The sequence below is a fragment of the Pteropus vampyrus genome, unplaced genomic scaffold (assembly GCF_000151845.1).
Source record: "Pteropus vampyrus isolate Shadow unplaced genomic scaffold, Pvam_2.0 Scaffold2, whole genome shotgun sequence".
Classification (NCBI taxonomy): domain Eukaryota; kingdom Metazoa; phylum Chordata; class Mammalia; order Chiroptera; family Pteropodidae; genus Pteropus; species Pteropus vampyrus.
In genome coordinates, this window is record NW_011888783.1 from 18,009,239 (window position 1) to 18,028,784 (window position 19,546).

General features: G+C 39.3%; 1 protein-coding gene across 1 annotated transcript in view; it reads right to left on the reverse strand.

Moving 5' to 3' along the window:
- LOC105290484 (cytochrome b reductase 1) overlaps positions 1–474 on the reverse strand; it is a 29,796-nt gene extending 29,322 nt beyond the window's left edge. Inside the window, exon 1 of the mRNA XM_011357657.2 lies at positions 178–474. Coding sequence (XP_011355959.1) covers positions 178–370 — 193 coding nt within the window. The 5' untranslated portion in view covers positions 371–474. The remainder of the gene's footprint in view (positions 1–177) is intronic.
- Between the last annotated feature and the right edge of the window lie 19,072 nt (positions 475–19,546).

Sequence of the window (19,546 nt, forward strand, 5' to 3'; positions counted from 1 at the left end):
TCCTGCCGCTGCGGCCCCGGGGCGAGCTCCGCACCCTGTTCCTCCGCACCCTGTTCCTCCGCACCCCCGCGCCCCGCCCTCACCCATTCCGCTCGCCCACGTCGGTCCCCCTCGGTGGAGACTCAGTCGGGGACCCCCAGCCCCGCGCCCCGCCGCCTCCCAAGAAGTGCCCAGTACCGATGCCCTGGATGAAAACGAAGCCGGTGACCACGAGCACAGGGTGCCAGTTAAACTCGAGCAAGCTCCCGTCCCAGGCGAGTCCCCCCCGGTAGTGGAGGACCCAGACGAGGACGAAGATCACGGATAGGAAGCCGACGAGCAGCGCCGACACCAGCAGCCCCAGAAATCCCCTGTAGCCGTCCATGGCCATCAGCGCTCTATACTCCGCGTCGCAGCAGCCGCAGGAACTCAGGGAGGCGGTGGCTGCCTCTGGGTACTGGTCTCACAGCGGATCGCGGGCGTCTACTTCTTGGAGCTGTCTCCGCCCGGGAGGAGGGGCTTTCTCCCGGCCTGCCGAGGATGTCCAGACGGGGTGGGCAGCTGGCCCTCGCTCCGAAACCCGCCCTGAATCAGGGATCTAGTGGCAGCCCTAGGGCTCTAGCTGCGCTGTGGCCACGCCTGGCCCGGCATCCCGGTTTGCAGAGGGCGCGAGCAACGGATCCAGTTAATCGTTCAGAGCCACAGCAGAGGATTCCATACCCACCACTTTTTTTTTTTTAACTCTTCTCGTGTCTCTTATTTGTGGGGAGGCTACATAAGGCAGTGTCGCGCACTCCAAATTAACAGAAAAGAAGGGTTAGTTGGGTGAGATTGTGTACGTGACTTCGATTAACGAAGCCAATGAGCCCCAGTCCTAGAGGACTGGCTATCTTTGATGCCAAGAGTGTTCCAAGGAAAAACCTGTGAGATGGTTCGGGCTTCGCCCTACCTAGCAAGGAAACTACTTGCGGTTTGCGCTTTAGAGAGGGAAGACAGAGGCCTCCTGAACTCTGGACTTGCCAATGTAATGTGATAAAGATGGGTCTTAAAAGTGCCTACCTGCCCAAACCAATTTGGACCAAAGCCCCGCCTTGATGAAGTGAAGCTCACTCGCTGCCCTCTTTCTCAACATTATTATCACCCATTCTCTACTGGTCAAAAAAGCATCGGTATGATCTATTGCTATTAAATAAAACGGGGAACTGGCTGTTAGGACTTCTAGGATGCATTTGGGAACGTTCATTTCTAGCCCGCTCCTGCTGCTCATCTCCAAGGACTAGTTTACATATTGTCTAGTTAACCATTTTGAAAGGCCTGAATATGCAGGAAGTGTATGGGAGTGATTTTCCAAAAAAGAAGGGTTTGGGGCCAAGAAAGTAGGAACGTCAAGCCTACTTTAGGATAGTGGGCAGGATTAAGAGTGAGAGACTGTAGGCTTCACCGGTATCATTATTTTTCCCTCAGTGGAGAGAAAAGAGAGGGAGAGTAAGCACATGAAAAAGGACCCTTGCTGCATTACAAGGTTTTCTGCGGTCTGAGCCAGCCTAGTCCTCCACTCTGATCCTTTACCACAACCGGACTGGCCCTGATGCCCGTGACTGTAAACTTCTCTGTCAGGTCCTGACCACTCCCTACCACATCCCTGTCTCTAAATTTGTCCAACCCCATTTCCACCCAGAAACCTCCCCTGAGCCTGCCTATGCCTCCGTTTTATACCTCCACTCACCTCTCTATCCAATGCTTGTCTGCATCACTTATCAAGATGTGATATAACCATCTGTTCCTGTGGCTATCTCTACTCCCCGGACTGCCCCCGTGAGGGTATTAGCTGTCTAATATATCATTTATTCTCCTTGGCATATAGTGGTTACGCTATAAATGTTTGTTGGGAGATTAATGGAACTGAGTGTGTCAGTTAGGGTACCGGCAGGAAATTGATGGCACGTTCCAATTGGGCGATTTAATAATGAACAAGACTATTTACAAAGTATTTATAGGGATGTAGGAAACCACAAGGGTTTTGTAGCACCCAGGCCTGAAGGGGGGAAGGTTACTGAAATCCGGAGAGATAAAAAGAACTGTGTAGAGAGGATAGTCTGACTGGGGCCATGGCCTTAACTTGAGAGATACAGCCAGTCTGCAGGGACCCCCATGGGGAGAAGGAGAGGTGGGAAGAATATTGCAGCATTACTCTCCTCCCCTCCAATCTCCTGCCCAGTCCGAATGGCTTAACTTAAGAAGCCAGAGGGCATCTGATGTAGTCCAATAGGCCAGTCTCCCAGGGCACACAGCAGAGGGGGAAAAAGGTAAGAGTAGATCCGTAGGAATAAAAAGAAACTATCACTGAACCTTCTGGTTTGGTTTTTTTCAGACATTTTTGGTTCCTGACTACTGCAAATATTCAGTTTGATTTTATGCTGTTTTTTTTGAGACCTTTAACTAGTAATTTTTAACAACAATGCCATTGTGTTCCTATTCTTTTCTCTGAAAGTATCTAGTCTTTGTCCTCAGTTAACTTCACTCCCTTGACCCAACACCTTCACTCCACTCTTGTGTTGATTTTGCTCCACTGCAGCAGCAAATGAGAATCTCCGGGATTCCAGACCCCATTTAACAAACCATCTCAGGAGAATAAAAACATGGCCAAATGGTATGGATGATGTTGAATCATCTTGAAATCACAAGCTCAACTGAGAGAATTTCAACCTTTAAGTTGTCCTTTTAGGATTTAACTTTGATAAAACGTGTCACTTGAAATAAGAAAATTTTCACTAAATATTGTAATGTTAACGATTTTTTTTAACAGAGTAGTTTAATTTAAAAAGTTCCCTTCAGGAGATGGTAAACAATTTGTCATCAAAGTACTTTCTCAGACTTTCTCAGACTAACCTATCAGCAATGCTAGCTACGGAATTCCTGATGTGTGTGTGGAAGGATGGGGGATGGGTGTGGGGCATTGAACAATATAGCCTTCCTAAAAATCTATGATTCTAGAAATGTGTACATGTTGACATAGATTTTTATTGTTCCTGATATAGACAAAGAATTTCCTGTCTACTAGACAGGAAATTTGAGGATCAGATAGGGTGTGAAGGTGTGGAGAAGGAAAATCCAGACCCCACTCATCATCTATTGCCCAGTATCTATTGCCATCTATCTATTGAACTTGCATGAGGTAATACTGCATTTCTTTTGGTGCATACAGAAGTTCAGTATTCTAATGTAAAGTATAATAAGTTGTATATAGTGGTTTGCTTTGTGGGATAAGTGGACCGTTTTTTAAACTTTCAAATGTTGACTGTGTATAGGTTGCCCCTCCATTCTCTCCATCTCTTTGCCTTGCCTTGCACCCTGGCAGGCTTCTTGCCAACTGAATTCCAATTAGTTTTGGCCAATGAATGGTGCTGGAATGAGATCAGAGAGCAGGAAGAAAGAGAGGTCGACCAGTGTGGCCCCTTGCCATGTCATGGTTTTTGTACTGGTTGAGTCCCTTTTGCCATGACAACTTTCAAGTGTCACTTCTTCCAGAGCTACTGCTCTCCCTGGGTTCAGTAACACCATGCCCCCTTCCTTCTACAGGTCTACATGTAGTAGTGGCTGCCTGCTCTTTCTTGTCCTGGGTCTTTGCTATTCCTTATTGGGTTCTCTTAAGTCTGTTTGCACTTCTGTAAATAGTCTCTTTATTAAACTCTCTTCAATTACATGCTTTGTGCGAACCAGCAGGGCCCTGACAGAGACAAGTAGAAAACTACTCTCACCTAATACTACTGTTTCCCTAGTTCCACCTAATTGTCTGCGCCTTCTTAGGACACATTATGGAAGGAGGAATTTATGAAGTGAGAAAATCACAAGCAGGAGGAATAAAATCACACATCTTCCTGTTACTTTTGTTCCTTCCACATTATACTGCTTTGTAAGATCTACCTGACTCTTCATTTAATCTTTCCTGTCTACTAGACAGGAAATTTGAGGATCAGAAAGATGTCCTGGATGACTAATATAAAACGACTCACAGCTGACACTGTAACTCATGATGTAAGCCAAGCCTAGGCAGTGGGCAAATGCTACTTAGTGACATAAAGTGAGGGTTACAGTCTTGAAATGAACACAGTCAAGCCGATGTTAACGGGAGGAATACACGTCTCTCATGTGAGGCTAGACTGTGTTGTTTTGGGGGAGAAAACCAAATGTCTGCTCTGTTGAAGTATTTCTCTTCTGAGCCCACCCACCCCAAGAGGGCAGGACTGAAGCAAGGAAAGATTTCATTCATATCTGGCCACAGCCTGAGAAAGTCCAGTTTGGGAGGAGGCAGGAAGTAACTCTTCCTGAGGGAGCAAAAGAGCACACCATCTGGGAAGCAGACACAGATAGAAGAGGAATATGTCTGAGGAGAACATGGCAAGTGAAGAGAGCACCTTCAGAGGTGCCCAAGCAAACGCCTAACTCTTCCCCATGCTACATAAAGTGTGGAGGGGTTGGGGGTGAGAATAGTCAGAACAAGGCATTACTTTCATTCCTTCCACACTACGCTGCTTTGTAAGATCTACCTGACCCTTCATTTAATTTTTAAAATTGCTTCCATCATCATCTTGTTTGAATTTGGTTTGGGGATAACTGATGAGGCAGGAAGAAGCACTTAGGAAAGAGGTTGATAACTCTTCTAACTCAAACTAGGTAGGGTCTAGATCAGGCAAAGAGTCTGGTCTTCATCCAGGCAGAAGAGAAAAAGGATTAAGTTCCATGATTCCCTAATTCTCATCTACTACCCTTGTCCATAGGTATCAGGAAATAAACAAGCAAGGAAGAAAAGAATGGGGCTTGGTTGCACCTAGGTTCTATTTATTTTAGAGCCCTCCTCCCTATGCAAACTTATAAACTCTTGTGAAAAGTTGACACAAGTGGAGCCATTTTAAGATAGAGCCAGAGTAGCCATTCCAGAAGAACTGCTTGCACATCTTGCTCCTTGAATTTTTAGAATGCTTGAACTGGGCAAAATAAACTTTGGAAGGGGCCAAACCAACATTGCCTTACAAACAACTGTTTGTAAAACTAACAGGAAGGCGGACAACCCAACCACAAGGACTTATGACTGTGTATACTCTTTCTAAAGATAAAATCGGTAATCAGCCATGTATAGCTAAAGAATAAATCAGTTTGTTAGCACCAATGGAAATTTCTTTCTTCTACTTGTTTATTTCTCCTTCTTTCCTTGTAAAAACCCCTTGCCTTCACCCTGTAATTGGGTCACAATTTGGGTTTCTGCCAGAATCTGTGCTCTAGAATTGCAATTCTGTGATCTCAAATAAACATTTATCGCCTCTCGGTTTGGCTTTTCATTTTTAGGTTAAGACTCTCGATTAAAATATAAGCTCCTTCAAGACAAGGATTTGGTCTGTTTTATTTGGTGCTGTTCTTCCAGGGTCTGTGTTCTAAAAATGTGCTGGGATTTGTTTCCAGTAGGTATAGGATGACACACAGACACAGAAATGCTTGCCATGAAGAAAGAAGTTACTTTTTAATATTCACCATCCCCTAGAAACAGGAGGCATGACACACCATGCACGGCCACACAGGGAAGCTCCAAAGCAAGATGAGCCGGCAGGGCGAGAGGGAACTGTGGACAGGAGACTTTATTGTGTTTTTTGAGAAAAGGAATGGGAGAAGCAAAGTAAACAAATGGAACAAACTTATGATTGGATAGTTTGGATAATTTCGGTGGGCTCTGGGTTATAGAGGTGGTCCCCAGTTTCCTGGTACCTGGCCCTTTAGTGACTGAGGCAGGGGATGGTGTCCTGGAAGTCTCATAAAAGGACACAGGTGAGAGAATGGACTCAGAATTGGATGGTCTGCGTACCAAAAGCATTCTAGCAGGCAAATTGTTATCTTTAGGAATTAACTAACTCTGAGAGGGGCAATTTTCTAGTCCACAGGCCCTAAAATGCCAGAGCATTGAGAATACTGAAAAGAAAACATAGTTACTACAATTGATGACAGAGAAAAGGCCTTTAGAAAACATTTGTGGACTCACTGAATGAATGACTGACTGACTGACTGACTGACTGACTGACTGACTGACTGACTGACTAGAAGTTTAGATTAGAGAGCCTTAAACCAAGTTAGAGAATTAGCAAGGGAAGGAATGGTCTGGAACACTTTTCTTATAACCAAGCTTTCTTCCACATAAATCAAATTTGTTATGTACATTGGATTTGGGTTAGACATTATAGTATGTGAAGAAGTGGTTTATACTATTATTAACAAGTAGCTAAAAACATCGTTTTACCTTTGGAGAACTTTTATTGGATGCTTCTTTATTTGGCTTTGTAATAATAGAAGTAAGTGCACTAATTACAGTTCTCCCTGTCACTGATGCATTTTTTTAAAGGGCGTTCACAGAGTGTCTCAGAAATATATTTCCAGAATTTTGGCTCATAAATCTCAATATCTTATTGAAGCATGAAGGAATCATGCATTTCCAAAAAAAAAAAAAAAAGAACTCTGAAAGTAAATCAGAGAGGCTCTCTTAGTTGGCTAACTATTTGGCTATATAAACTTTATCTGCAAACAGTTTAGACAGACCTTGCTGGATCTGAAGAAGCCCTGATTATAATTTCTGTTAGCAAGTAAAGCTCTTTTTAAAGAGAAAACCAAATGGTGTACATCCAAATTTTACTCTTGTTCCAAAGTCATTTACATGTCACCTCCAAGCCTAGATCCTCAAGATTCCAATCAACAGGAAGCAGTTTGGAATAAGGGAATACACTTTCTTTTAGGCCTTCAATCTGCCATTAGCTTGCTGTGCAATCGGACAATCCACGGGGGCCAAAAAAGTGGGCTGCAGTTTGCCAAACTGTTATAGGAACAGCTTCAGACTAGGTCAGGGTTCTTAACTTGGTGTCTTTGGGTAGACCTGAATGGGAGAAAAATTGCACCTTTATTTTCATTAACTTATAACTGAAATTTAGCAGTTTCTTTAATGATAAATGCAAACTCCACTAGTATTGCAGTGGCTGTGACTTTGTCACCAGTAGAAATCACTGATATTTGATATTTTCATGTCCATTAAGCGTTGTTGCAGATCTATGGACTTACCATTTATGCGCGGTACTCCAGAGTAACAGCAGTTAGTAGACCTGCAGCTAGATCTTAATGCATTAATAATGAAACATGTATACTATTGTATATTTTTTTTTTTTAAATTTAGATAACTGAGCATGAGAAGACTGAGATTCCACAATGTCTGACTATATTTTAGTGTCTTGAGACTTAGGGAATTATTTGGGTTACTTAAAGTCATCAACAATATTCTCAGCTCTTTTTTGAATACATCTTGGTTTGAGCAGGGGAACTCTTTCTGTTCCTGTATCTTTTTGAGATTCTCAAGCTGCTTTTCTTCTGACTGCAATCCTACTGCGATGAGAAAAAAAGGAAAAGCAACTCCATACTAAGCACATTTCTCTTCTCAATCTTTTTTCGATGTTACTTTTTAGCACACATACTGATTACTAATGCCCTTCTAACCTTAAATTACTCTTTTCCACAGCACATCAAATTTGTACACTATGAGGGTCTATTTTCCATGTTTTTTCCAGAAACCACTGGGGAGAGGGATACCAATTTGTCATTTGAGGTTCTCTCCCCCTTATTAGCCCCTACATTCAGTTAATGGGTCCATTCTACCCCCTTACAAATCCATTCGTTTCTCTCCATCTTTACCGCTGCTACTTTGGTTCCAGCAACTTTCATATCAAGCCTAGATCAGCAAACAACCATCCAATTGGTTTTCTTGCTTTTACTTCCCTCGGGCAATGTATTTCCTGCATACATCAAAAGATAATCTTAGACTTATTAGGATGATCACTTCGTAAGTTACATAAATTTCTAATCACTATGTCCTATATCTGAAATTGATATATTGTATATTAACTGTAAAGAAAAATTTTTTTTTTTAAAGATAACCCAAAAATACAAAGCTGAGCACATTCCCAATTAAGTCTTTCAATGGCACCAGGTTTAAAGAAAACTTCCTTGACATGACATGCAAGGCCATTCTGATCAAATCTTTGCTTATCACCCCAGCCTCACCTCTCTCCACTTTCTTCCATCAGTCTCTGCTGCCACCATCCTGAACTAATTTATTATGTCCCCCCAATGCCATGCTCTCTTACCTCTTTTTAAAAAGGTATACAGTTTTAAAGTTTTTTTGCACTTATTTAAATTTCACCATTAAATACTGAGCATAAGTATATGTTGGCCTATGTCCAGATTGTTGAGATGTAAAGATAAATGGATGAATAGCTTTAAGGAAGTGATATATTAGACATTGTAGGATATATTAAACAATTAGAGAATCTAGGGGGTGGTAAAATTCTGTCTATACACATTTACACATTTAGTGGCACAAGTAAAATCTAGAGATAGGAAACCATATGTAAAATTTGGGGTTACAATTGAAGGAAAAGCCCATTCAGGACTGAACTGACAGGTCCTTGGTTGCTGATAGAATCTCCCTTTGTCTTCAGACTTCAAACAGAGTCTTTGTCAGTATGCAAAAAACACTTCATTGTACAAAATCCCTATTAGTCAGGAGAACACCAGGGTAAGTTAAGGAATTGGCTCATGACAATTTGGGTTGTGTGGTTGTCCAGTCTGAAGTAAGCAGGGCTGGCTGAAGGCTAGAAATCCAGTTGGATGTTGCAGCTCAAGTCTAGGATATGTAGGGTAGATCAGGCTGGACTCTCAGTCTAGGGGCAGAATGATTAGTGCATTCCTCAAAAATCCTTGTTTCCCAAACAAGTTCCTAGGATGCCTTCCCCAAACAGGGTCTCCTATCTTTTGACCTCTCTTGGCACACACTGTTGCTGCAGTCCAGAATTTGGTAGCCACATGATCCTTCTGCCTGATGACTTATTCTAGTCCGATTAAGTAGTTACAAATCAGAAAAAGCAACTAAAATAGATTCATGAGTCCTTTGCAAATATAATCATGTTTATCGTCACTCTGAACAGACATACAGTTCTCAGGTCTATATTAAAATAATTAAGAAAATAACTGGAAAATGAATGGTAAGATTTTTTTGGCCAAATAACAGTTAATTTGATATAGCAAAAAATATATATATATAACAATAATGAAGTAATGGAAAAAAAGAAGAATGGTAAAAACAGTACAAAGAGAGAAAAAAGGAGTCCTTTAATCTCATATCATATTTCTTGCTTTACATATGCAATGTGCTCACCCCAGCTATGCTGGGAACAGAAATAACATTGCAGCTCCTCCTGGGTTTGGATTCTGCTTACTCTGATGGAAATATGAGATATTTAAGTAGATTAAGATTTCAATATCAAGCATCTGCAGAAGGGACAGATGATTTTTTCCAAATCGCTCTGTTCCAGGTGGTTGCTTAACATATAGAGAGTTGAACATTTCTGAGTTAGATTTTTGGTCATATTTTGGCCAGTCAAATGCAACCTATGCATTTTCAGATCGATAGAGGGGAAATATAAATGTGAAAAAGGTCACTTCATCACAATTCAGTAATTATTTTGCTTAAAAACTTTTCTGCATGCCTGCAGTGTGTAATGAAAAGTGAGTAAGCGCTGTCATCCCAGGGCACTTAGCAGGCCACATGGATAGCTCCATACTGTTGTTCAGGCGGCTTTGGTGAAGTGAAGGCTATGGGCACCAGCGGCAGGCAGTCCAGTGGAAGACTCGTGGCTGTCAAGTGTCTGGCAGGTGAGATTTGTGTGCAGGTACAAGTGAGACACTTCCTTGGGACCCCCAGAATTTTGGGAGAGTAGATAATTTCAAGAGTTTAAGCTCTGCATGAAATGGGCATGAGCCAATGAAATTGAGCTATTAGTAGATTGAGAAGGCCAGTAGTGGGTATGGATACTATAATAAAGAATCTTCAAATTATTTAGTAAAGAACTAATCCTTTTTTATTTTTCGATTTCTCCCCATTATTTCGAACATGTAGAATTTGAACTTCTTTTTATTTTTTAAATTGAGATATAATTGTTATATATCGCATTAGTTTTAGGTGTACGATATAATGCTTTGATACATGTATTTATTGTAAAATGATTACCACAATAAGTTACCACATAGGGTTGAGAGACACGCCTTATGTAGATAAGCTATTGAGACATTTAGAAGGCTCATTTCCTCTGGAAGAAAAGAATTGTAGTCGTAATATTACTTTTATCAAAGCAGTGATTCAATAGAGGCACTGAATGTTTAAATAGCTTACCACTTTCAAAAACTACTTTTGCTCCACAAGCATGAGGCAAAAGTGACTCCTGTATGTGTAAAGAAGAGGGAGTCAACTGCTCTAGGTCCTTGCTACTCAGTGTGGTCCTTCGACCAGCTTGTTAGAAATGCAGAACTTCAGGCTCCACTATAGTTCTACTGAATCAGAATCTGCATTTTAATGTTTCTAGGGGATTAGTAAGCACATTAAAGTTTGAGAAGCTCTATTCGAGGGCAAAATCACCACCTCAAGGAGCCTGGCAATCGCGAGGAACCCGACAATCACCATCTAACAACTATAGCCTGGCCAACTGTGGCCCTTTCAGATGCTTAGCTAGTGCCAAGGACAGGGGTCTGTTTATTTCCAAGGCTCTGTATCTCAAATCAATAGGATTTCCTCAAGAACTGACCTTTTGCTGAGCTCTTAACTTCTTTGAAAGCTCTCTCCCTGGAAAACCCAGCCCAATCATTATCTGAGTTTCTGACTAACCAATCAACATTCCTCTCCTTAGGGACGAGATAAGGGTGGAACTTGAGGGAGAAAGGATAGATTTCCTTGTCCTAGAGTTTAAAAACAAAGAATTGTTATGTTGTACAGATGAAATTAGTTCATTGTATTGAGAGTATATTATCTGCAAAGCATTCTTTTAGGCTCTTGGGACTCAAGAGTGAACAAAACAAAGACCAGTGCCCTCTTAAAGGTTACATGCTAGTGGTGGGGATTAAGGGAATGCAGGCTTCAGCAAAAGAGTAAAGTTAATATGTTAATCTCCAGATTCCTGCCAAATACCTGGAGAAGAGGTCAGTCTCTCAGGATGGAACCCAGGTCAGTCTCTCAGGATGGAACCCAAGGCAGTCCCAAGCAGCACAAATATTCAGTGGAGTCAAGCTCCCATTCAGCAGGTCACCAGATAGCACCCTCCATACAGATACAGACTAGAGGCTAGAGAGTGAGAAATCTGGGCCAGGTCTCCAGTAAGTTACACCCATTCTTTTGGGCTCAGGCTTTCCAACAGAATGTGATATGGGACAAGTCTTAGGAATCCAGATGATAAAATAGGTAGGATCATTATTGTATAAACCTGGGTGATTTTTTTCTTGCTTGCTTTAGGTATTTTTGATTTTTAAATATTACATGAGTAGCATTTGTTTAGTTTGAAAAAAAAAATAACCTGGGAAATACAGATAATCAACAAATAAAACATTTACCTATAATCCCACCTTCCATTGATAACTACTATCATTTTGCCATATATCCTCCCAGACACTTTCTGATGTGTGTGTTTGTACATGTGATATGTACATTTCCTCAAAATAAAATCTCCATTACCTGACAATTTCCATTCATTACAAATGTACATTGAATGAGCACGACCAGTATGTAGAACTAAAATACGTTTTGTTTTGTATCCTTCAGAAGGGTTACCTTTAGAAGTTATTCTGCGGGAGGGTATTTTCCCTGCCCCTAAATAAAATTTCCAAGAGGTACCATGACTTTTCTGGTTCCTCTCAGATAATACAGTGTCCTATGATCACTTTAAATGGCAAATCCACAGTCTCAATTTGGTATTTAGAAATGTTTAAACCTATATAAGAATCAATACTTCAACCTTCATTCAAAGGTAATACTTTACCCTTCATAGTTGTGGACCTGAGATTAGTTGATGCCTGACTTCTAAGGAGAAAAATGGTTAACTTCTCTTTCCTTTCTAATCATGGGGGATCAGAAGAATCAAGGAGAGGAAAGTTCTTACTTGACGAGAAGCTGGCAGACATGGAGAGCTGAATCTCTCATGGGTGCTTTCCTGGATTCTTTAGGGGGTCCTCTGTTGAGCCTCTCTAGCTGTAATTCCCATGTTATTGCAATGCAGTCCATTCCTTGGCTACTCTTACCCCCTCATCTCATTCAGTTTTCATTCAGACTTTTTTTTTTTTTTTTTTTGAAGCTTTATCATCTGCCTCCTCTTCCCTGAGGCATGACCCACATCCTACAGAAATGACCTATTCACTCTGTCTTGACAAAGCCTGGGAGGACAGACTGATACTAGTGCAGCTGTGGCTCTTTATCCTCTGAAACCAAAGCAGATTACCAGCTCATCCCTCTTTGCCCTTTAGGTTTTCTGAGCAGCAGTCCTTTGTAGACTCAGTCCTTTGTGGCCCCAAATTCAAGGTGGGGGGGCGGCATAAATCAAGCTCTTCAAGACCCTCTAATTAGGTTGAAGTGAAGGGGCAGTTACCTGCTATCCTTTCTCCCTGGAAAAGTATGCAGCAAACTCTGCACAGCTCTGCCCAAAGAAGACCTCATCACAGAATAGTCTATCTCCATTTCCACAAACTTTTTTTATGTCTTCCTTGTGGGTTGTAGAGTACATAATATATTCTAGGTCATACACTTTGATATCTCTGGCATTACCCTTTGGATTCTCACATTATATTATCGTGCTGGTATTCATTTCCGATAGCTGCTGTACCAAATTACCACACACTTAGTCACTAAGCAAACACAAATTTATTATCTTATAGTTCTGTGGGAAAGAAGTCTGACATTGGTCTTGCTCAGCTAAAATCAAGGAGCTGCAGCACTGCATTTCTTTCTGGAGGTTCTAGGGGAGAATTCATTTCCCTTCCTTTTCTAGCTTCTACAGGCCACCCACATGCCTCGTCTCATGGCCCCCTCCTCCATCTTCAAGAAACAGTGCATCTCTCTGTGCCTTTCTTTCATCATATCTTTCTCTAACTCTCTTCTTTTGCCTCCCTCTTCCGCTTTTAAGTATCCTTAAATGTCTCACCTGTATAATCCATAATCATCTCCCCATTTTAAAGTCAGCTGATTATCAACCTTAACTCTGTCAGCAAACTTAATTCTCCATTGCTATTGAAGGTAACATATTCACAAGTTCCGGAGATTAGGATGTGGATATTTTGGAGAGGTTGTTAGTCTGCCTACCACAATGTCTCAATCAAATCTTTGTATTTACACAACCAGGTACAATAATATTTGTGCTGTGAACATAGGTTCATGGACATAAACATTCTTACATCTTTTGTAATACAGTATATTTTAATGTGTGGATATACCATACATTTTTAATCATTTATGTATCGTTGGACAGTTAGGTCGTATCCTAGTCTTTATCATTATAAATAACACTGCAATGAAATCTCTAGTTAATTTTTGGCATTCCTTGGTGACTTTGTATTGTGTCAATTTAAGTAAGCTGGACTTACATTTCCCAGACCCCCTTCCCTGCATGTTTCTGAGTTAATGAGAGCCACAATTTTTTTTTTTTTTTTTTTTGCATGAGATTTTGAAGGTGGAAACAAAGCAGCAGTCATGCTCATACTTGGAAGACTGGTATAGGGTCTGACAATGTTGCAGCTCATGCATATTGTCATGGATCTGCTGGTTCATCTTGTCAGAGGGGCCAGTGGCCAGGCCTGTAGTGATTCCAGCTGGTTCTTCATGGGAGGGTTTCTGGGCCTAACAGATCCAGTTCCTACTGGATCTCCTCTTTTGACCTTTCCAAATCTTGGCCCAGGTGCATGTGTAGCTCTGTGGTGAAATGTGCTAGATCTTCTTGATCATTGAAGTCTTCCAGATCATCAAAGTTGGGTGTTTGGAAGCAGTGAGAGGCAGATACAACTAGTTTCAGCTCATCCTGTGGGTTCCAGTTTGTCCCCACACTCTCCCACTTCACACAAATCTTTCTAACTGCTGCCTTGCTGACTTTAGGCCTAGCACCAGGCAAAAGGCCACAGACTCAAATAAACTGCACAACTACTTCCCACCACTGTGTACACTCTAATCTCTATACAACTCCCTCTATATCACTCATAGTGGTTCTCCTTCTCTGATCAAGCCCCACTTTACACACGTTCATAAGTATTTCTTTTGAATAAATTCCCATAAGTGCAAAAGCTGGGTAGAGATCATTCATTTTTGTGTTCCCTTAAATACTTTTTTGTTCATGTTTTGTATTTAGTGAAATCTTTTATGGAAAAATTCTAGCTTATATTTACCTTATTAAGAAAAATCAAAATAAGGTATTTTTGTCTGTATTTACACCAGGACTTATAATGGCAGGGCAGTGGATCACTGGACCATAGTGCCCATGGCAGTAGCAAGAATCCAGGAGAGATGAAATTCGGGGGAAGTAATCAGACACACTTGCTGAATCACCCCTGATGACACCCCAAAGTGATAAATCTTTAAATTCTGTTTTGTTAAAAACAGAACTGTTCCTTTAATGGTCCATTTTCTTAGGCTGGAGTCCTACCTCTCAATTCCTAACTGTTGGTAGACTTTCTCTGTTCCAACTGTCACTATATACCTATGTGGACAACCATTTACATATTATTCTTGCATTCCCAATGTCTCTGTTTGGTCCACCTGTTGGTACATATCATCTATGTAAATGGCAACATGTAGGGTGGTGCAGTGCATCTGAACAACTATATGTGGTAGCCTAGAGCAGTTTTAAGTCACCCCAGTTTGCATCTTCCTGTTTTTTGTTGACTTGGTCTTTCTAACAGCTGTTTGTGGCCATAGCTTTTGGATACCATACCCTGTCTGCTGGCTAGATACCCATGGCCATTATCAGTTAGGTTGGTTCCCTCAGTGTCTTCCCCTACCTGGTAGGCATATTAACTCTAGGAATCAGCATCCTGGACTATTGTGATTAACCAAACCAAGTCCAGGTCCGGCTATGTTCCGAGCTACAATAAACCCACAAACTCCTCCAAGCCCTCCTTCTCATCTCTTAGGTATAAATGTGCATTTGAGGTGTGCTAAAATGATTACTTAAGTCTAATGTGCTAATATGAGATTCCACTAACCTCCTGGCTCCCCTCCTGCGATATTATGGAAGCTTTCTTTGCATGCACAGAGTCGTAAAAGCCACTGGATTGAGAACCTCGATTTGGCTGGGACTTTCCACTATAACAACACCTTCTAGCAAAGATAGTACTTGCCAACTATGAAATGAGATGTAGTATTTTTTTCCCCATGTTTTCCATGTCTACTCTCAGATCTTGCCCATATCTGTTCATGTGGGAATAGTCTTTATTTGGGGCAATTAAGAACTAATGACATTTTTAAAAAATTTGCATGACTCACCCAGGTTAAACTCATGGGAAGGTCTTTCATGGAAATGTATAATGATCTAAAAGTCTAGCCTTAGTGCTCTGGTTTGGCATAGACATTGAAACTGAGCAGAATACATCCATGCACCCTGTCTTAAATAGTTTTCCAAGATTAAACTTAGAACACTTTACATTGATTCTATGGTTTTTGGGGCAAGGATATTTGCTAACATCCTTAAATTTTTGGTGGAAGCCTTTTAAGTGATGGTTCTCCATAAGCATTAGAATGACTATTTTATTTGTTCAGAATGTCCTCTTTATTACAAAAATCCAGCTCCAAAGAATGAGAGGTTATTTTTCTTGAATGGTCTTCATCAGTGGCATCTTTTGTACATAAAAAGTGACTCTTAGCTTCCAAGAAATTACAGTCTAGTAAAGGAGTTTACCATCTGTGATCATTTAACAAAAGGAACTTCTCTTTTAAATAATAAAATAAAAATAAAACTTTACTGTTTGAAAAAAGAGTATCTCTTAGAACAGAATGACAATTCTATTAAAATTCTGGAAGTGGACTTACTCAGAAAGTCTTGTATATTTGAGATGCTTTTACAAGCTACAATATCTCTTTACAATTCCTCCAATCCTAAAATAGTTTAATCTTTTAAAAATAGTATTTACCTATGGCCCAAATGTTTAAAATGTTTAACGGAGTTTTCCAAGGGCGAGTGTTAAAGAGTACATAAATTGCAAAATTAATAACGAGATTAACTGTCATATTTTCTAACTATAGTGTTAAGGTTATATACTTAGACTGAATATATTCTAAAGAATTGTCAAATCCTTATGAAGTTTAATCAAATCTAATTTATTCAGTGGCTCAAACACAGAAAATATTAGAATATATTCTGCTGGTCAAATACATGTAAGTTATCAAGACCCCAAAGACAGGGAACATCTTTAAAGTAACGTGAGTGTGACTTGGTTTACTTGAAGATATTCTGTATTAGATACTCTAGTGTCCTAAATCAAAACACCTGAATGACAGGAAAATCTTTTTCCTTTGTTTGCTTCCAAAAGAATTTACTACTATAATTTAAAAATAAGCAACAGAGTTCACTCCACTTAATGATGTACTAAGTTAATGATTAATGTTTATATTCTTAAAGTTTAGCTATATTTAAGTTTATGAATGCTGAAGAAAATAATTTCAGCCATAAAAATAGCACTGAAAAGTGCAAAGGACATAATAGAATCTATTGCCCATTTTTGCTGTGTACCTTCAACTCCATGATATCTAATCTCTTATAGAACTTGGTCTTGCATTCTTATTTAAATTAATTTCAGATATGTGATTCACAAATTAATTGACTAGATTGAAAGTTTGGCAGTAATAAATCTTTGTAAAGCTTGGTTCTTGAAAGAGAAAAGCAAGATATTTTTCCATGTGTAAAGAATAATACTTGGGACACTTATGACTTGCTTTATGGTCCAACGCTTAATCAGTTTTGCTTAATATCCCATGTGTATTTTGAAAGTTCTACTTTTTCTTCAAATTCCATAAAATCTCCTTTGAAATGATTTCAGTGAAATAGCTAAACTACAACACTGTGTCTACACTTTGTTAAAAAGCACTGTGGTATATTTCTTGAAAACTGCATAAATCAAGCATTCTATGTATATTTCAGTATTTATAAACAATATTCTTTTGAATAGAAATATGGCAGTAAAGCAACAAGTCCTTGCAAATCTTAGGATTTTTAAGAATTACCTGGAAAACGCAATAGCAAAAAAAGCAAAGACTAGAATCATAAATTTACAGAAAAAGAAATATACATTTATTTTAGATATATGAATAGGTACTGAACCTCATCCACAGTAAAAAAAAAAAAAATGCAGATTAAAATTACGAAATATCATTTTCCCTATTAGAAAAGTATCAGTTTTATAGTGCATTTGGTGAGAATTTGAGAATGTAGGCATGCTCCAACATTTCTGGTGGGAGTATAAGCTGATATAACCTCTATTGGAGGGGGTAAATATGATCCAGTAATTCTATCTCTGGGAATTTATAATAAAGATATATTCATAAAGCTGTGAAATGACACTGCAACATTGTTTGTATAATCTAAAGGTCCATCATTGGGGTACTGGTTAAATAAATTTCATACAATAGATCATTATGCAGCCTTATAAAAGAAGAGGGTCTATATGTACTAATCTGGAGTAATATACAAAATGTGTTATTAAGGACTTCCAAATATATTATGGCTGGTTGGGTGCACAGAGGTACCCTTTTGCTAAGAAACAACTAGACCTTAGATAGAACCCATTTTTTTCAGGCACTGCTGGTCTTTCAAGGGTTAGGGGAGGTCTCTGAAGACCCTGGCCCTCTCAAAAAATACAAAACAAAATCAGAGTTGTCCTGAGTGAAATAATGATAGCAGGTAACACTGCTATCAGGATAGTGAGGCTTTGGCCAACACAAGGTTGAGATGGCTGAACTAAGCCAAGACCCTGAAGTAGTCCCAGGATGGGGACATCTTTGGCTACAAGCAAAAGCAGAGACAAATCCTCTCTGAAGAGCTTTCCCAGTTTGAGGCTATGGGACTCTCATAGATTAAGATCAAACAATGAGCTCACAATCAAAGACCACCAATCTTATTGAGAAGGCAAGGCAAGCCACCATTACTGAGAATCTGCATAAACAAAATATAGAAAAGCAATGAATAAAATGTTTAAGAAATAAAGGAATGAGAGTCAGTTCCAGGTAGAATAAACACCTAGATAAGAAAGGCAAAACTATAGTGTTCCAGGACAGTTAAAAATTTATAAAAGAAGATGCAAATTATAATAACCATAAAAGATTGATAATTTAACCACATTAAAATCAAGAATTTCTGTTCCTCAAAAGACTCCATTATTATTAGACATCATTAGAGTAAAGAAAGAAAAAAGATAGAAGATATTTGCAATATATATAAGTAGCAAAGTCTGGTAAACATTATTACAAATGAATGGGACAAACAGCCACATAAAAAATGGGTAAGAGACTTTAACAAGTACTACACAAAAGGTAATCTCTAAGTGACCAACAAACAGACAAAGAAGAGCTCTACCTTTAGTAATTAGGGACATACAAATTAAAACCACAATGGGATACACAGCTATCAGAATGGAAAAAGCCTGACAATATTAAGTGTTGGAAAGACAATGAAGCAACGGGAACCACCAAATACTGTTTGGGACTGTAAATTGATATATCTTCCTGAAAAATCATGAGATACCCAATAGAGTTGAACATATATGTAGTCCCTGACATAACTATTTAAATCCAAGATACACACACACACACCCCTTAGAGAAATGCATGCATATGTGCTTTTAGATGTATTACAAATACATTCATGGTGGTATTGTTAATAATTGGCCCCAAACTATAAATAATCCAAATGTCCACCAACCATAGAATAAATACATTTTGATACAACTGAATATTATACAATAATAAAAATCGAATCAAATGCAACAAAAGAAACAAGTTGGAGTTACATACAACAATGTAAATGAATCTTATATACTTAATGTTGAGTAAAAACACAAGACACAAAACAATATATACAATGTAATTATATACTTAAAGTTCAAAAAGAGGCAAAAATAAACCCTTCTGTTTAGAGAGAAATATAGAGGTACTAATCACATTTATAAAGAAAAGTAGGGAAATTATTTTAAGTCAGGATAACGGTTACATCTTGGGAGAGGGATAGAATTGTGATCAGAAAGGCATACACATGTAGTTCTAGGATGCTGATAATATTCTATTTCTTGACCTGGAGTATCACTTATGTTGTTATTTGTTTTGTGGCTATTTTTTGAATTACACTTTTTTTTCTGGGATGCACATTGTATTTCACAGTTTAATTTTTTCAAAAAAGGAAATAAAGGAAATCATTGCTAAGATGAACCAGCCACAAGAGAGTATCAGCAATATACAGGAAATTCAAGGAGGAAAGTAGAATGTTTCAAGTACTAATGGAAAATTAAGCTAAACTGACCAAATGCTGAACCATAAAGTAAGTCTCAACAAATTTCAAAGAATCCTTTAGATATTAAATATCACAAAAAGATGTTATACACAAGTTTATGATTATACCTTTGAAAAATTAGATAAAAGGGACAGATTTCTAGCAAGACACAATTCTCCAAAAGTGACACGAGAAACTAGATAATTCAA